The 18453-nt window shown below is 54.6% G+C and overlaps 2 protein-coding genes across 3 annotated transcripts; both read right to left on the reverse strand.

Moving 5' to 3' along the window:
* Positions 1 to 70: 70 nt before the first annotated feature.
* Positions 71 to 9981, reverse strand: STT3A (STT3 oligosaccharyltransferase complex catalytic subunit A). Of its 2 annotated transcripts, none has more exons than XM_064470764.1 (19): positions 9856 to 9981; positions 8017 to 8100; positions 7708 to 7833; positions 7351 to 7411; positions 6560 to 6681; positions 6154 to 6299; positions 5775 to 5865; positions 4930 to 5036; positions 4360 to 4524; positions 3661 to 3841; positions 2981 to 3136; positions 2683 to 2774; positions 1851 to 2006; positions 1546 to 1734; positions 1349 to 1465; positions 1165 to 1267; positions 729 to 917; positions 493 to 608; positions 71 to 404 (listed from the first exon to the last, which is right to left on the reverse strand). In XM_064470764.1, the coding sequence occupies exons 3-19, from the start codon at positions 7793 to 7795 to the stop codon at positions 366 to 368; spliced, it is 2118 nt and encodes a 705-aa protein (XP_064326834.1). In that variant the 5' UTR covers positions 7796 to 7833; positions 8017 to 8100; positions 9856 to 9981; the 3' UTR covers positions 71 to 365. The 2 variants fall into 2 exon arrangements, with proteins under 2 accessions (XP_064326834.1, XP_064326835.1); XM_064470765.1 differs by having other exon boundaries at positions 9800 to 9856.
* Positions 9982 to 10226: 245 nt separating this feature from the next.
* Positions 10227 to 17736, reverse strand: EI24 (EI24 autophagy associated transmembrane protein). Its single transcript, XM_064470844.1, has 11 exons — positions 17610 to 17736; positions 15731 to 15878; positions 14398 to 14543; positions 12975 to 13035; positions 12289 to 12355; positions 11751 to 11875; positions 11491 to 11610; positions 11257 to 11368; positions 11022 to 11133; positions 10799 to 10873; positions 10227 to 10720 (listed from the first exon to the last, which is right to left on the reverse strand). Exons 2-11 carry the CDS (start codon positions 15770 to 15772, stop codon positions 10555 to 10557), a joined length of 1026 nt encoding a protein of 341 aa, XP_064326914.1. The 5' UTR covers positions 15773 to 15878; positions 17610 to 17736; the 3' UTR covers positions 10227 to 10554.
* Between the last annotated feature and the right edge of the window lie 717 nt (positions 17737 to 18453).

Consider the following 18453-nt stretch of genomic DNA (forward strand, 5'->3'; position numbering starts at 1 on the left):
ATCCCTCCCCGGGCTCCGGCAGGGAGAAAGGCAGCAAAATTATGGGGGGAAAAAAGAAAAACAAACCCCATTAAAATAACCTTTTTTTTAATTATTATTATTTGTAATTCCTCGTTAATCAACCCCGGGTTAAAGCCGTTATTTCTGATTTGGCAACTGCTCCGTGTGTATATAAAAAAATCACTCCCTGGCGGGCAGGGACGGGCAGGGAGGTCCTGCTGCTGCCTGCGCGTACAAACGGTACAAAACAAACCCAAAACTCCATCGTTCCCCCCCCAAAAAAACCTCCTCCCCCCCCAAATATTTCTGCTTCACAGGCAAAGGCTGGGTCAGTGCGGTGCATGGCACGGCCGGCGGCAGCTCCTCTACGTTCTCGACAAGCCGCGGTTATCCAAATCTTTCACCTATGGGTCAAAAAAAACCCTCGGGTTTGGTGAAATGCAATGGTTTTTCCCCAAATCTGAGGGGTTTGGGCTGGTTCCGGGGCCGCACCTTGTATATTCGGACCAGCCAGTGCTCTGTGGTGTACGCCTCCTCCAGCACGTCCAGCTCAAAGTCCTTGTTGCCGATTTCGGCGTTCCTCACCCGGTCGTAGCCCGGCGGTCGCTCTAGGAGAGGGCAAAGAACAGGCAAGCACTGCCACATTGTGCCCCAAAAATATCAGGGACGCGGTGAGGCACCCCAAAAGCGGTGTCACCCCCCTACACTGGGCGGCCTTGGGGACTTACTGGCCTCGGTGTAGACCTGGCCGAAGCGGTAGTAGCACATCTTGTACATAAGGCAGTTGAGGAGCACCGGGGAGCCCTCGCGGTCGACCCGGAACTCCCCCGTAGGGGTGTAGTAGTCGTGCTCCTTGATGTGGCGCCCCGTGTCCGTGCTGCCCCCGATCCGCACCATCCAGAGGAACTTGTTGATGTCTGAAAGGTGGAGAGCAAAGAGTTGGGGGCAAGGAGCGAGGGGTCGGGTTGATTTGGGGGCCAAAGAGCGAGGGCTCGGGTTGGGGTTGAGCAAAGAGGCACGTGCAGCTTTCAGAGAGGAGCATTTTGGTACCGCTTCCCCTTTGCGGCCTCAGCTGAAGGTGGGCCTTTGCTCCTCGAAGAGCTGTTTTGGAGAAGCCTGCGGCATCGGTGGATGGGTTTGACCCAGCTCAGAGCAAGACCTTACCATCAGACGAATATCCGGTGAGGCCTCCAAAGATCACCAGCACGTAGCTGACGTCCAGCTCCCTCATGATCTCGTAGGCTTTCTCCTCCGTCGATGCCATCGCCTGGAGCGGATGCAGCGTCAGTCATGCCCCGTGGTGCCCCCAGAAAGCCAGGGCAAGGTGGCAGGCGAGGGAAGGACCTACCTGACCGACACGAGAGATGTGCGTGTTGTTCCAGGTGTTGTTGTCCACCAGGATGGTCCGGTTGGCCATGGCTGTTATCTGGTACCCGTAGTCCCACCAGGACATCACCTTTGCGTCCTGCACCCGAACACCAGATGTGCTGTCAGCACCTCGGTGGACAACGTTGGGTCCCCGCTGTCTGAATTACCCCCGTTTACCTCCGGCGTGTTGTGACGCAGCCAGTAATAAGCTTCTCTGAAGTCGTCAAAGATGATCCTGCTGCCGTCCCCACCCCGGGCCGACAGCACGATGGAGGGGGAGGAGTACGCCTCGCTGGTCACCCAGGTGGAGTGGAAGGTGTAGGTGATCAGGAAGAAAGCCATGACCAGGATCATGCCGCTGGCAACCTGGGGGAACAAACTGGGCTCAACGCCAGAGGGAAGAGGCCATCGGCCTCCCACACTTCTCCTCACCAGGACCAGGCGTCTTCACTCCCCCCTTCCTGAGCTGGTCCAACACTCACTTCGTTTTTGATGGGGTAGGTGGAGTCTTGCTGCTTTTTGCTCTTCTTGTCCGGTCGGCTGATATCCAGGTTCTTCATGTAGGTGGACAACACCTGCGAAACCCCGATGCCGGACAGGATGCACATCACCGGGGCCAGCACCAGCATAAGACGCACCTATGAGCAACAGCAGAAGAGTCAGTGCCCTGTTGGAGAAGAAATTGGGGCAGAAATCCTAGAGGAGAAATTAAATGCCATCCCTAATTCAGCACCTCAAATTCAGCAGAAACATCAGCCTTGAGATAAACCCAGAGCTGATTTATTTTTAGTGGGGGCAGACTGGGAGCTGCCACCATCTCAGACGCCCCTGAGGGAGGTTCTCTGAAGACCTCAAAATCTGGCAACATGCAGAAGTGACCTCAATTTGACACCCTCGGGCAATCTTAGGTGCAGCCTCCACATCAGAAACCAACCCGCATTTAGGGTTCAGGAGGTTACGGCGAGGGTGGAAACAGGCTCATAAGCAGCATTTGTCGTCGGTCCCTGCTCGGACACCTGGAGAATTTGGTTGCATTTGCAAGTCAGCTATGGGAGAGCAGGATCAGAGACCCAAGGGCGGACAGTGGTGGCCGTAAGGAAGCAAGGAACACCAAAACCAGCAAGTTTGGCAACGCCATGTTCCCTCGCTGCACAGAGGGGCGAATAAACCAGTTTTAAGGAAAGGAGAAAAGCTTCACGAACACTTCAACTGGTTCGAGGCGGAAGAACCATCAAGTTCAGAAAAATAAATTACACCAGCTTCGTTAAGGCCATTTCGTCATCCCGCTTGCGCCCAGCAGGCAGCAGCCCTCACCATCACAGCAGAGAAGTACATGCTGGTCACACCGTACATGATGATAAAGATGCGGGCGTCCGAGAGGTTGCTGAAGCAGTAATACAGTCCGACTGCGAAGAGGAAAGAGAAACGGGTCAGGTTCACCTCAGCGATCCGTCACCTGATGTAAAAAACAGCCGGCTGAGGCATGTAGCGCTCCGTGGCAGACCCAGCGCCGTGAGGAGGGGAGGCTGCGGTCGTGCCCGGTGGAATAAAACCCTCATCGTGCCCGGTGGTTTAATAAAGCGGGATCTGACGACACCTGCGCTGGGCTCACCTGGGAACATGAAAACAAGAAGCTGCAGGTCAAAGTAGTAGGAGGACCAAGTGGTGGGCTGGTGCTCGGAGACGGAGGCGATGATGGGGATGTTGTTCTTTGCATAGGAAGGATCCAGCAGGGAGTAGAAACGCCCTGTCCATGGGGAGATTTTCCCTACAAAAGAGGAGGGGGGAAAAAAATCAATCACGTTCAGTTCCAGCAGGGAGTAACCAGCCGTACCGATACGTCCTCTCATACCGGAAGCACGTGTGAGGCTGAATGAGCAATCCTGGACCTCATTTAACATCTCTATTGCTCAAAGCTACCATTTTAGAAGGGAAATAAAGCACCGTTTTACACTAAAAAAGACTTCTTTCCCCCACCCCGACCTACATCTTTAGCATCTCTTCGCTACTTCCGATCGACATCGTTTCCGAAGCGTCAGCTCAGCGTCCCCAGCGCGCGCTGAGTCACGGCAGGTTTCTCCCTGCGCCCAGATCTTACAGCGGCTTTTGAAATATTTTCCCGCTGAGGCACAAAATTAGGGCAGGTCCCAGCATCCCCCTTCAAGGGGAGCTCGCAAGGACTGAAACGGCAGCGTTGGCAATTTCAGACTGAGAAGCGATGTGCTCTTCGAAGAAATGAAAGGAGGCGAAGCCGGCGGTGAAACGCGCTCTGTCGCCACCGTCTCGCGCTACCTGTCAGCATCAGCACGGCGCCGATGGTGAGGAGGACGAAGCCGACCAGGGAAATGACGCTCCTGAAGAGGATTTCGAATTGCTGCGGGTTCAGCTTGCTCCGAAGGTAGTCTACGAAGGCGTGGATCTGACACAAGCCGAAGACTCCGAGAGCAGCCATGTGCTCCGAGGAGAGGACAGGCTGCAAGCAGGGGAGAGCGTGAGGAGACACGGAGGAGAACGAGTCGCATTCCACCCGATAACGGCTTTTTTTTACAAATGACTTCTCAGCAAAATCACTGCCGAAGTCACAGGAAACCGTTCCCTCCCTGTGGTCGGCACAGCTGGCACGAGTCACTTTCTTACATCAGCTTCGATTCCCAGATAGGAATCCACACGGAAAATTAAGCTGATTCTCTTGAAAACGTGAGCTAAGCCAGCATTTTTCCTGCTACACCAAGACACGCGCTGTCAGGGGCGTTTCCTTCACCGAAACCAGAACTATTCTCACTAAAGGCTACCAATGCCATGAAGGTTGTTAGGAGCTTTGAAAGTCATCTGCGAAGAATCAGCGCAACAGGAGCTAGGATGAAGAGCCAGTGCCCGCTTATAACACCAACAGTGAAGGCAAGAGGAGAAACCAGGTGCCAACTGGCTGCTAGTTCTGCCACAACCCACGAAACGACCATCCTCGATTCTGCAAATCATTCTGGTCCCCACCTGGAAGCCGACAAAGGAGATCTGCATCGAGAGGATGGTTCCCAAGCAGTAGACTGTGCAATAGGCTACGTAGATCCTGTGGGAGAAGCGGCCGGTCAGCATCAGCACAAGAACATGCAAGGGGATGAGGTTAATCAGAAAGACGTAGCCACCCCACGAGGAGACCTGCCAAGAGAGAAAACAAACAAAAACACCCCCAAGTTCCAGGACTGAACAGGTTGCACAAGTCAAAGGTGGCAGGTTTGATTCTCCTGGGATCCCGCACAGGATTTCCACCTGGCGGTGACGCCAGCTGAGACCTGCTCTCTCCGAGAGCATCCTCAGCAGTCCTGGCCACCGCGGGAGCCCAGGTTTTTCAACGCTATTAATAAATCCTTGCACAAAACCCCGCTAGTTTCCATAAGCAGAAACGAGTGAAGGAAGCATCCATTCCATGCCAAGCCCTTCACAGAGGATCCAGCTCCCCGAATACAAGGACGCAGGAACGGCTCGCCACGTATTTTTGGTCACCGCACCCAGGGCGCTCCCTGGAGTCAGAAACACCTCGGCACCGGGAGAAGGAACACTTACCATGTAGAAATAGGCAAGAGCACACATCGCTGCCCAATAGATGGAGCCAGTTTTGACGGCTTTGATCCACATGTAGTAAGTTAACAGCATGCAGAATATGGCGATACCTGCGTGGAAGAACACAGAAAGGTCAAGCAAGCTCACGTCAGAGCCCTGAAATGTCAATATAATCTCTGGGGCAAACCAGAGTGCTCAAGTGCATTAAAAATATATATATTTATACATAAATGCTTTTGCTGTCCCCATCAGAAGATGGAACAGCACCTCACAGAAAGAGCCTGGCCCGGAAAAAGAGTTTCATATCTGATTTCTAGATCAAAACACTGTGATGTTTGGTCTCACTGCAGATAACGGCTCACATGGCTTCTCCCAGCCACACCAGCTAGCCTTTCTGGACACAGCGACTCCTTACACGGCCCCCCACAGCCCAGCTACAGAAGAGGAACCTGGATCCTCTTCTGACCTAGGCACTGACGACGAGATTGCTGCCTTTGCCAGCCCCAAAGTCACCGCTGGAACGGAGGTAAAGCCGCGGGGCAGCTGCGCAGCGGCTCTGATCCCAAGCAGCGTTTGCGGAGGTGGCAAAACGTTTTTTACCCTTTTTGACTTGCAAACACGGGTACTCAGGGAACGGGGTGCGCTCGCTTCCGGAGTCGGGAAACGTCCCCTCTTCTGAACCGCGGAGGCACGAACAACCACCTGAGCAGTTGGGCTAGTAAATCCCACGGACCTGACAGGGCTTGCTGTGCAAGGACAGTTCTAACGTGCCCTGTAGCAGTTTTACCATTGTTTTCTGGCACCTGAAGTTGTTAAAGGTTTCCCTGCTCCAAGCGTCGCAAACTCACCTTCGTTATCGTAGGAGCCGGCAACAGAGCGAGAGATGTACCCAGGCACAACTGCAATCATGGCGGCAGCAAGGAGCCCGGCCCCTGCGTCCTGGCAGGGAAACACAGCAAAAGGGTGGGAAAAGGCATCAGTTTTTAGGGTTTTCATTACTGTGCCACACTACACACGGATATGCCTCAAAGGAATAAAAAAAAAAAGAGTATTGAAAGGAAATTTTGAAACAGATCTTCCATTTCCCGAAGTTCTGGGTTTTGACTGACCAGTTCAGGGTTTTGACTTCGGTGGTCACCTCCAAAGCTCCAGCACAGCTGCCTTTCCAAAAGGCAGCCGGGCTGAGCTCCCCCATAAAGCAAAGGCCTCCAGGGATCGTCCCCTTACCTTGAGCTCTTTGGTGAGGTGATAAGTCACTATGGTGGTGAAAGAGGAGAAGAGGGGAGCCAGGAACACACAGACATTTCGGATGTCGATGGTGATGTGGAAGAAGTGCAGCACGTGGTAAATCGCCGCCGAGGTGATCATCAGGCCTGCGGGACAGAAATGACACCGTTATCAGGGTGCTCTCGCTCTGCTCGCGGCACCGGGGGTCATTAGCTTGCCATTAACAGCAAGTTCATCTCACCAGGAAGGAGCCGCTGCCCAGGATGCCTCGACGAAAGGCATCCCCTGAGCTCCCCTCCTCTCCCAGCTGGCACTCACGGCTCTGCTCTGGGTGCACGACCCACCCCTCTCCTGATTTTCCCTCCCATGAGGTGCGTTTCAGCTCACCAAAAGCCTGACGGCTTACCTGGATAAATGGTCCCACCGATAATCCTGCCCAAGGGGTACCACGCTCGGTCGTCAAACCAGTTGTGGAATTTGTAGAAGCCCTCCTCCGCCAGAAAGCGGGTTGTGCGGTAGTTAAAATACCTGCAACAGCGACAAGCACTGAGCATCCCCGCATCCTGGTGTAGATATATCGACTGCTCATCGCTCCTCGGGCACCGACCATGGTACTTAACGAGCTGTCAGACAACAAGGCAGCTTTTGACAGGCTGTTAAGTACCAAATTGCAGGCCCGTTGGGATACCCTCCTCCTCCATCTAGGGGTAAGAGAGCGCCATGAGGGCCGACAGCACTTTTCCATGCGGAGGGAACTAGTCCGTTTTCCCTAGGCTACCACAAACCTCAGCTGCAAAGGTTCATCCCTCCTCAAAGGGGGTTAAAAGCGGGTTTGCAAAGGTAACGTTCTCCCTTGTGCCCGATTTAACCAGCAACAACCCTGGAAGGCACATGCAAGTTGTACCAGGAGCCCTCTCTCCTGTTGTGCCCTGCTCAGAGAATAACCAGGTCCCAGCATAAAAGTGGTATTGGGTGATGCGCCCAGCTTAGATCCAGGCTGCACGACAAGTCCTGGGAAGTGAGACGTGAATTTGGGGTCTAGAAGAGGAAAAACTAGCTGTGCTGAAAGCCGCCCTCCAAATCCCTCATCCTCAATGGGGGTTAACTTGAGCCCAGCAAAACCCATCCAACTTCTGCATGCTCCAGAAGAGAAAAAACCAGCAGCTCCCCCTCAAAAAACAGGAGGAAGACACTTACGGGTCAAATTCATGGATGACGCTTTCGAATCTTAAGACGGAGAAAAGCCTTGTGGAGAAAGCTGCAACCAGAGAAAAAGGGAAGAGTGAATCTACAGCACTCACTGAGTCAGAGTTTTATTAGGTTTATCACCTACTTTGACTACTTAAAATTGTTTCTGTCTCAAAGCAGTTGTTGAGAAGAGAGACAAACACATGTTTTTTCAAAGGAACAGACAAGGAACGAATAAAAGCTTTCACTTAACAAAGAGAGCTTCACAACCTATAGAAGAGGAAAGAAAAGGAGCAGAGGTGGCTCCGTCCCAGAGTCCGCCTTTGAGGGCACCAGCAAGGGCGGCGCGGCAGGACATAGACTTACACAGCACAGCTGCCATTGACAAGATGAGGAGCTTGAGCAGCGTGTCTTGCTTCTCGTAGGAGAGCCGGAGAAACCCTAACTTGGTCATTTTCACATCAAAAGTGGAGCTTGAGGATGCTTTAACACCTGAAAGCAAGTGGGGATGATGATCAAAGAGTGAGCCAGCTTGCAGCCCCGCAATGACTCTAAATGTTTTGTGGAATAGGAGCTTAAGTAGCCAGCTCCTGGCGGAGGAGGCTGTCGTCCACGCTCCACCCCAGCCGGGCACTTTCCCTCCCTTCCCCAAACCCCTTTGCCCCCCATCCTCACCCAATCAGTCACCCCAAGGCTCGGCGGAGGTTTTTCTTTTACGGAGACCAGAACTCCTTCGGGGCAGAGGACGCGTCAGTTTCTCTGCATCCAAAAACAAAACCAAGCATAAGCTTTTAGCAAGAACACTACATTTTCCCTGGTTGGTTTCTTGAAGTTTAACCACCACCTGTAAGTGATGCACAAAAAAGGTAATCCATGGGGATCATGAGAAGTCAGTGCTGTTTTCTCATACACAGGAGGTCTGAATGGCTCCTGGCCGCCCCCATTTTGATTTACTGATGTTAATCATATACATCCTGATGGTTTCCTCATGTGGACCAGCACAGTAAGTCAGCTTTGCTTATATCAGACAACAAGGCTGTTTAATTTGGTTTAATTAATAATGGGTGGAGGAAGAGGCAGCAAAATCCTAGTATCCAACACCAAGGAAGTGAAACTGTGGCCAGAGAATAATATCTTTCTACTCTGATTTCTTTAAAATACTTCTTTACCCAATAAATCTGGGAAAAACACCCCACTGCTCCCTGCAAATTCAGTCCCAGAACCGGTGGATAAATCCTCAGTTCACATCTCTGAGCTACGACACCGGGGAGGGCAGATTCAGCCAGGCTGAGATTTAAACATAAAACACAAACCAGGCCTGGGTCTTTCTGCGACCTCGAAGGGATTCTGACTGACACGCGCTCATCGCTAACTGATACAGAAATAACCCTGCGTTGTAATTATTTCCTGGTTCCCCTGGGGATAACAAGAAGCAGCTAACAATGATATAACCACTGTGGTACTGCTGGCACCCCGATTGCCTCAGCCCCGACAGAAGACTCGGGGGTGGTGGGGGACCCTTTGCCATCCAGTAACGCCACAGCTACTGGGGGAACCAGCAGCCCCCGGCCAGTCACCAGATACTGGGGTGGGAAGGAAGAAAAGCCGTCCCTGGGCTATGGACTATGACCCCGCACTTGCCACCGGCCCTTCCAAGCTTGCCTGTGTCCTACAAGATGCTTCACCCCATTGCTCTGTGCCTCCAGGCACTTGACAACCCTCCACCCCCCAGCCCTGGGCAACCCCAAACCCTACGCACCCCATCCGTCCAAGTCCTAAAGGCTGCAGCCCCTGGACCAGCAGTGACGCAGCTCACCTGGGCACCCCACAGCATCACCCACCCCAAAACCTGCGAATTCACAGGCCTGGGCACCCCACAGCATCACCCAACCCCAACCTGCAACCCCACCGGCCTGGGCACCCCACAGCATCACCCAACCCCAACCTGCAACCCCACCGGCCTGGGCACCCCACAGCATCACCCAACCCCAACCTGCAACCCCACCGGCCTGGGCACCCCACAGCATTACCCAACCCCAAACCTGCAACCTCACCGGCCTGGGCACCCCACAGCATCCCCCACCCCCAAACCTGTGACCCTACAGATCCGGGCACCCCATAACCTCACAGAACCTCATACCACACGCCTGGGCACCCTGTAACCGTGCAGCCCATCATCCCACAGCCCTGGGCACCCCGCAGACCCTCAGCCCACATGCCTGGGCAGCCCACAGACCCTCACCTACCCCAGAACCAATGGTCCCACAGACCTGGGCACCTCACAGTATCACCTACCCCAAAGCCTACGACACACAGACGTGGGCACCCCATAACCCCACAGAACCTCGCCCTACAGCCCCGGGCACCCCACAGCCCCAGGTACCCCAACACCCATGACCCCACAGGCCTGGGCACCCCATAACCCCACAGCACCCCGCAGGCCTCCGCACTCCCTCACCCCGGACCCGGCCACCCCGGCACAGGCCGCCCCGCCGCCCCGGGCCCGGCCCTCACCCGGGCGCCGCGCTCGGCCCCGCCGCCCCGGCCATCCGCCCCGCGCAGCCGCCCTCAGCCCGCCACCGGGGCCCGCCTCTAGCCCCTCGCCATTGGCCTTCACCGACGCCACTCTACAGACGACCGCCCTCATTGGCCGCGGCGCCGCGCACTCAGCATAGAGCGGGGGGGTGGGGGCCGCGCACACCGCCTTCCTATTGGCGGAGGGAGGGGCTGGCGGCGAACGAGCCGTGACGTGGCCGTGCGAGCCAGAGCGGTGGGCGTGGCGCCGCGGGACACGTGGGCGGATACGGAAGCGCGCTGTGCTGTTTCCCCTCCCACCCACCCCAAAACACGTGGGCAGCGCCACGTGGGCAGCGAAGGGCTGGAAATGGTGGTTTCGCCGTTTAATGTTTCGGTGTGAAAATACCAGAGAAAAGTTGACAAACCGGCCCCTCCCGCCCCAAAAAACCCGCCCCGAACCCCGGAGGGTCCCTTCCCTGACCCCTGGAGACACGGTACATGCACGGGGAGGGGAACAGAGTGCCAGCCCGTACAAAAGAGTCCGCTATAAAACAAGCGCAGGGTGCAACGTGGCTCCTCCAAACTCCCAAAGTTGTTAAAAATCGACCTTTTTTTCCCCAATAAATTTCCCGCAGGGGCGAGCTGGATCCTGCCCGTCCCCGGGGGATGTTTTTGGGGACTGAGGGGTGTCCCGGCTCAGCGCCCCGGCGCGGCCGCATGCTTGGCAGGAGAGGGCTGGGGGGAGAGGAGCCGGTCAGAGGAGGAGGAAGCACCGCTCAGGGCGGATTGAAGGTAAACGGTCTTGTGAAAGAGTCTGTTGCTGAGGAAAACCACCAGGGAGAAGAGTCGGAGCTGGAAGTGGCTGAAAGGGAAGAGAGCCCGTCAGCTCCTGGTGCCAGAACCGCCAGGTTTTGGGGGGTTTAACGGGGCGGGAACTCACTAGGTTTTGCTGGGGGTCCTTGCTTCGTTGGCGCTGATGATGAAGAGAGGGAAAAGGATGGAAAAGAGGCAACCGCTGGAAGGGGAAAGCAATAATAATAAAATAAAAATAAGATAGATGCCGGGTTGGTGTCCCCGAAGGGGGCGGGGGGATGTGGTTGGGATTTGGTGTCCCCAAATGGCAGGGGGCCAGTCACAAAATGGCCACCCTCCCGGCGACTCACCTGATGATGTAAGAGGATTGCATGGCCGTGAGGAAAGCCAGCGGTAAGCCGAAGCCGAAGTAGTAGGGCCAGTTCCTCTCGATGTTGGATAACCGTTGGTGCATTTCGATTCCTGGCGAGGAGAAAAAAAGACCCCGCCAAAGTGAAGCCACGGGGCGGAAAAACTGTCCTCGCGCCGTGTAAAAACGGGGAGGAAAGCGTAGAAAAAAAACCCCTCAATCCAGGAAACCCTCACCTTTGTTGAACCAGCGGTACTCAAAGCAGTAGAGTGAGTAGAGCAGTGACATGTGGAGGAGGCCGACGAACTGGCCGACGAGATCGATGGGGAAGAGGCTCACTATCATCCCCTGGAGACGGGGCGGGGGGGGGAAAGGAGCGGGTGAGCGAGGGGCGTGGCGGATTTGTGGGAGCCGGAGGGCACGAGGGGGAGCGGGGTATGTTTTTTTCTGGCTCGCGGCTCTGATCATACCTGGATGAGGAACAGTGCCTGCAGCAAGAGGTTGAACAACATGTCAGCAATGATTTTGCTGACACTGGGAAAGGGGTGAGGCTTTCGGCCGGAAACCTCGAATGCTAGATCGGCGATGTCCTGTGAAAACAACCGAAAAGGGGCTCGGGGGGGGGTTTTAACCTCATGCCAAAACACTGCCTACGCCGCCGATCGAGCCCTAACGAGGAAAATCCCTGCCTTAATTCACTCGACACAGGGTCCAGGCTCCCGTCACCCACCTGAAACCAGATGGCGTTGACGACCTTACTGAGTACGAAGAGGGGAAGGACCCAGAGGGCGCTGAAAATGGAGGTGAGGAGGAACTCCAGCCAGGACCAGACGTCGCCATGTAAGGACGGGTCGCCTTTGGGAGAGGGAGGAACGCGTGAGGAACCTCCTCGTTTCACATCGCACGTGTTTCCCAGTGTCGCCTCCGCACCACGGGGAGCTTCTCCCGACCGTGGGGCAGGAGACATCTCCGATCGCAACTTTTACTTACTAAAAAGAACATTTCCACCCGCTTTTTATTATTTACTTGCAAAAATATTCTGACACCCGTGCGTTATGAGCAGTAAAACCTCCCCCCGGGCTAGATCCCCACCGCACCGTTTGCGGCGTTATCCATCTCTCTGCTTTGCTACTAAATAATTAACAACGGCCTTGATTAATATGGGGAGGAAGAGGAAAACGCGGTGGGAGGAAGCACCCCACGGGACAAAGCCTCAGCACCCCGTGGATGGCGTGACACCCCGTAACACCCACAGAAGAGATCCTTACCGATGATCTGTGCCGTGACCGACTGCAGGACAGGGATAAATACTCGGTAGAACAAGAACAGACTAAGCTATGAGGGGGGAAAAAGAAACAAGGAGGGTTCTCAGTGAGGTGCCGCACCAGCGTTTCTTGCGCTCCCATAACGGCTGGCACGAAGGCAGACCCTCTGCTCCCCCACGTTATGATCCGTGAACACAGAACCAAGGGATCTCTCTTTTAACACCCAAAAATCTATAACCAAGCATTTTCCTTTTAATATTTCTGCGCCGATGCCTTGTATCCAGCCGCAGACTAACAGAAAAGCAAAGCCGGGGGTTTATTAGGCTGCCAAGCGGCCGCTCTGCTGAGGGTCAGCCACATGAAACAGCGGCGCTAAGGTCGGAGCTGAGGAAACATCTTTTAACTTATCAATATTCCATTTGCTAAAGCAATATCCTGGAACGCAGCGGAGCAGGAGTTGAATATTTAGGGGAAGAGCGATCTCGAAGGCTTGGAAAAGCAGCGCGGGTTTAACGGGCAGGTCTGCGGTCCCACACCCCATATCGGATCCCTTAAAACAGCGTTGGGACCAAGAACTCCGCGGCTCCAACCGATCCCTGTGGCCAAGCTGACGGCTCACTGAGGGTGGCACTGGCTTTCACAGGGGTTTTTTAAATGCAGAAAATAAGAAAAAAAATAAATCTGCTTACCCAAAACACACCTCCGTTCCAGGCACAACACTGAAATATCCGGCTCACTATCCGGGGTTCGCTGCAGAGCAGGGGAGATGGGAGAGACACGCGTTAAAGTCCCAGCACCCGGACGAACATCCCCAAACAAGCGACAAAAGCTTCCGTCCCACATTTTGGACACCTTAGAAAGGTCGGAGATAAGCAGCTCGACGCCAGCAATGCACCCGATTTTATCGGGACACAGGAATAATCCTGGAAGAAATCCCTGTGCAGGCCGGCACCAGGATTCAGCTGGTGCATGGTCTGTGGGAGATTTACATCGGGGAGACTCAACCGTTATCAATTCCCCATATTTTCACTGAAAGGGAGAAAAAGCAAAGCTTTCATCCAGATTTTACAGCATTAATTAAAGAGTTTTTCTTCCTCAAACCCCCACCATGATAAAATTGGGGTTTTCTGGGTGCTTTTTGTTCTTGGAAGAGACCAAAACTCGGGGCGGTTTTGGCTTCTTGCTCCTTGCAGCGTATCTGGGGACACGCAGGGGGGCAGCTCTTGTATTTGTAGTTGTAAATACACCTTGAAAGGCGCGTTTCTGACCAAACATCACCGCGTTAAGCGGCGGCCTGGCTGGAATTAGGGCAGCGGAGAAACACCTCAGCGGGGTTTGGGAGCCAGGCGCAAGAACAGATGCTGGTTTGCTCCCACGTGGGTGTAATTCCGGCGGTTCCCAGCCTCGGTGGATGTGACTGCCGAGCTGCAGAACACGGTGGTGAGGCTCGGGGAAAAATAATACTTGATCTGCCCCAGATGAATAAATCAGGTCTGAGCTGCCATTTCTCCCTCGATCCCACCACTACCAACAACAATGACGGATATTTGAGGGACAGCGTGGGTATTCCGGAAGAAAAGAAACCAGGAAATCCACGTTCTTTCAGCTTCTTCCACACCTTCCATACTAATTGCATACTCTTTATTGTCAAACACAAATATCTGAGTTCTTATCTTGCGCGAACAGTTCCGGTATCATTACACAGAGTGGAAAAAGGGCGTTTCACACCACATTTTTCATATTTATTGGCTCCGTGCTTCAGCGCAATCGGGTTTAGGAGCCACTTGCAAACGTACAGCACAAGCTCTGCTTCCGCCCAGGTCGCCGACGGTCCTGACACGTATTTTTACAGAGATCTTTGCAAGATCTCGCAACATTAGTGGCTTTATTTCTTAAGCCCCGCTTACCTCGACTTCCCTTTTAGCCAGACAACTGCGATATGACAGATAATTAGGAGGGGGAAAAAAAAAGCACAAGCACCACCAAATCACAACGACTTGCTGAGGTTTTGCAATTCATCGGGCTCTTCAAAGCTCCAGGCAGAGTCCCTGCTGCCCAGAGATGGGAAGTGAATTACCTGATCTCCGACTCACCAGGCCCCGTAATACTCACTTCTCTTGCTTCTTCTCCTCCATGTGAAACCTCCGCTGGGCGAGCGCGCTGTTTGCTCTCCTTCGCCTCTGCTCTTCCCTCTTCTGCTGGATCCGGGCGTCCAGCTTAGAGATGGTGCAGATGCCCCAGATGGAGTCCTTAATTCCCTGCGGATGTGAGGAGCAGCCGTCACGCTCCGCCCCCGGGGAGAGGGGGAACAGAATGCACCCACCAAAAACCTCCCAGTTACAGAAGGGGATGGAGCGGCAGCCACCCTCGCTCCCCGGCTGGCGGGAGAAGCCGGCCCCAGGCTCAGCCAGAGCCAAGGCCGGGAGCAGCAACGCTGACTGTTTTCCACAGCCCGCTGACCTAAATCACCACGTTCCAGCACCTCTAGGAGCAGCAGTGGTTTGTTTTTTTTTAAAAGGTGTGATTTCTCATCCAATCTCCGTTATTTATAACCCTGGCAAAAGCTGAGGAGTCAGATCTCTCACTGCCCGTTTCTCCTGCCTGGCAGACAGCCCTTCATCCCCTGCCAGCATTTCTAAGACTAATAAAATTGTATTATACAAAATATTTAGGATGTGCAAAGTCCTCGTGGCCTGAGCTCGATGCTTACTCCTTTTAGGAACAAAAGCATCTGTGCTCATCCCAGAAACATCCCCAAAGCATCAGCCACATCCGTGCACACCCATTTCCTTTAAAAGACCCCCAAGCAGTGATTTCCAGCTTCAAAAACATACCGTAGCCATCATTATTAAAATTTCACTTCAAAATAAAGACTGTAAGGGCACTGGTGTGAGCCAGGTCAGAGCCACCACCCTGGTGATCATTCAGTGTATGGAGTTTTTGACCAAAGAAGATAAATTTTGATGCCAAACGCGCATCAAACGGCTGAATGCAATGCTGCTGGTACCTAACGAGGCAGAAATTAATTACACGGGCTGCTCTACCCACCGCTTTACAGATGGCACGAGAGCATCATGCCACGACACAAGTCCTCCTGCCTTAGGTTGCAGGCAGCATGCCGCAGGTCTTTAAGATCAAACCCAGTGAGTTTTTTCGAACCAAGTTATTTCTGAAAATGAGTTATTTTGTAGCATCATGTCACAAACGTTTTTAAGCCTGTATTGAGGCCTGGACGATACAAGAAGGCACGGGAGCACTGAGCTCATGTGAAGCCACATCATCATCGTGACACAGCTGTGATGTTTATACAGGATATAAATAAATTAACTGTTGCCCAAAGGAATCCATCACAGGTTCAGCAGTGCCCCAGATGAATGCCGAGCCCTTTGCAACAGCCACACCACGCAGCAGCCAGCGAGAGAGGACCTGAAATGCGGGGACTTACCCTGACGAGGTCATGAAGGAAGGTTTTCACGCTGTCTGCCATCTTGACTCCAGCATCACCTCCGGTTCCAAAACTATCAACTACAGGGAGAGGGGAAAAGCCGAACCCAAACCTCTCTCATCCTGGAGAGATGGGAAACAGATGGAGCCTGCAGAGAGAAAAAACAGGGCCATGGCCGGCGTTAACAGTGTCAATCTGAGTGGGGTAATGACGAGCTGAGTCAACAGGCCTCCCATCAGGCAACCGTCCTCGAAGATACATTTGAGAAAGGACCCATCCTGTTAATTCCACGGTGTCTTGTGGTTTCAGCAACACGAGAGCCTGTATTTCTATGCAGCAAAACACCTCGCCGAACAAAACGCTGTGCCGCTCATTTTTGGAAGAGAAAAGCTGGCAGAACCAGCCCACAGAGGCGTGAAAACAGCTTTGCTAAATCCAATGTTAATTTAACACTTCACGACTCGGCGCCTCCTCTTCCTCGTGCGCCAGGAACTCAAGGCCTACAATTAGCAGCCTGACAAAATGAGGGCTGCTCTTGAGACATCCCATAAGCTTTTGCCCAAAGCACTAATTACTCCAAACAACCCTATTGCCAAAAGCATTGCGCTAAGACTTCTGCTCCCTGTAAAGCACCACAGAAATACAGAGTTTGAATTAAGAAAAAAGGGGAAAAAAAAGAAAACAGCTAATAAAACTCGTGGAGCTTTTCCACCAGGATCCAAAACATTCTTCTCCCAGGCAGGAGCTACCAGCAGCTCCGGAGCAGGCTGGTATTGCAAGCCCTGACATGCCGGTGTTGCTGTTGCTCTGTAACGCGCAGCGCAGAATACAATTAAAAATAATTTTTTAAAAAAAGGTTTTATTTTGGCTCTTCCAAGACACAACCTGCCAGGGTTTGAACTACGCCTCGGTGAAGCATCCCAACACCAGTTGGGATGAAACTGTGGCAGCAGAACCAGCCTCCAGCTTTACTGATATCACCCTTGGGTGCCTTAGGCACCCGCACCCTAAAATCAAGCCTTCGAAGGGGACACGCTTGGCCCCAGGCACGGCGTCGGGGTCTTTTCGCTTTACTCAGGTGTCCAAGGCATCCAAGGTCCGGGTCCCGCTGACAGACCCAAGGCAGAAACAAGCTTTTTCTTTGTTCCAGGCGGCCGTGCCTCACCACCCTACAGCGAGACCCTAGTGCCATATGCTCCCAGCTTCTGCAGAAAGCCCTGCTTGATTTGGTGTTACCCAGGAGTATTGCTGGGTAGCTGGGGAGCACCCCAGGGTTGGGAGGCACTGTGAAAGGTGGGGGGATCCTCACAGCACCCCGTAGGTGCCAGAGTGAGGAGCCCAGGTCTGCCCCGCCGCTATGCTGTGTGGGGGGATTGTTTTCCCCTGCTGTTAATGGGGGTGAGCCCCGTGGTCAGCCCGGGGTGGGAGCTCACATGTACCTCGGGGCTGCCCCTGTGGTTACCGGGGACCGTCACCCATATTGCTCCCTTGGGGGGGGCACGGTTTTACCTCAGGGCTGTCCCCACGACCCAAAATTACCTAAGGGTCCTCCCAGGGACCTGTGGGGGTGTGTGGAGGGGAGGGCAGAGTTACCCTAGGGCTGCCCCATGGATCCCCAAAGGGCTGCCCCCGCGACCCAAAATTACCTCAGGGCTGCCCCAGGGATCCCCCGAGACCCACAGTTACCTCAGGGCTGCCCCCGCAACCCAAAATTACCTCAGGGTTACCCCGCGAATCCCCCGAGGCCTGCAGTTACCTCAGGGCTGCCCCCACCCTCCCCGGGGGTGACACCCCCAGGGGGCCCACAGTAACCTCAGGGCTTCCCCCCCCACCGGCCCCGCAGCCACCGCCGGGCTGCTCCCCTCTCCCCCTCACTCACCGGCGGCCGGGGGCTCACGGCGGGGATGGCGGCCCAGCTCCCGCCGGCCCGGCCGCCGCGCACCGCGCATGCACACAGCACCCCCTCCCCGGCCGCTGCGCAGCCGCGCGCAACGCCCCACCCCGCGCAGGCGCACTGCCGCCAGCTCGGCCTCCCCCACCCTGCGCATGCGCAAGGTGCCGCCCGGCGGCGCCACAGAGCCGCTACGGGGCGCTGACGGTGCTGAGTGGGGACGCTGGGGGGAACTGGAGGGGATTGGGGGGATACTGGGGGGAATGGGGGGGATAATGGGGATACGGGGGACACTAGTGGACACTGGGAGTGGGGGTACTGGAACATAATGGGGGCATTGGGGGAACTGGGGAGATAATGGGGATACCGGGGCTGGGGGCACTGGTAGACACTGGGAGTACTGGAACATAACGGGGGCATTGGGGGCACTGGTAGACACTGGGAGTACTGGAACATAACGGGGGCATTGGGGGGAACTGGGGACACTGGGGGGAGTGGGGGGATAGTGGGGACACTGGAGGGAGAATGGGAATACTGTGGGGACACTGGGAATGGGGGCACTGGAAAATAATGAGGCACTGGGGGGAATTAGGGACAATGTGGGGGTAATGGGGATACTGGGACTGGGGGCAATGGGGGGAACTGGGGACACGGGAATTACTGGGGACACTGGGCACTGGAGGGAGAATGGGAGCACTGGGGGGACACTGGGGCTGAGGGTACTGGAACATAATGGGGTTGCTGAGGGGAAATGGGGGGATAATGGAGACACTGGAGGGATACTGGGACTGGGGAGTACTGGGGGGGCAATAGGGAAGTCGAGGCTGGGGAT

Source organism: Phalacrocorax carbo, chromosome 21, assembly GCF_963921805.1.
Source record: "Phalacrocorax carbo chromosome 21, bPhaCar2.1, whole genome shotgun sequence".
Lineage (NCBI taxonomy): Eukaryota > Metazoa > Chordata > Aves > Suliformes > Phalacrocoracidae > Phalacrocorax > Phalacrocorax carbo.

Coding starts and splice junctions, on each gene's coding strand:
- STT3A (XM_064470764.1), bottom strand. CDS start 7,795: ATGACCAAGTTAGGGTTTCTCCGGCTCTCCTACGAGAAGCAAGACACG. Junction 1,466..1,545: donor TGCGTCACAACACGCCGGAG/GTAAACGGGGGT, acceptor GTTCGGGTGCAG/GACGCAAAGGTGATGTCCTG. Junction 918..1,164: donor CACCGGATATTCGTCTGATG/GTAAGGTCTTGC, acceptor TCCACCTTTCAG/ACATCAACAAGTTCCTCTGG.
- EI24 (XM_064470844.1), bottom strand. CDS start 15,772: ATGGCAGACAGCGTGAAAACCTTCCTTCATGACCTCGTCAGG. Junction 11,876..12,288: donor GGTCACGGCACAGATCATCG/GTAAGGATCTCT, acceptor CCTCTCCCAAAG/GCGACCCGTCCTTACATGGC. Junction 10,721..10,798: donor AGGACCCCCAGCAAAACCTA/GTGAGTTCCCGC, acceptor CTTCCCTTTCAG/CCACTTCCAGCTCCGACTCT.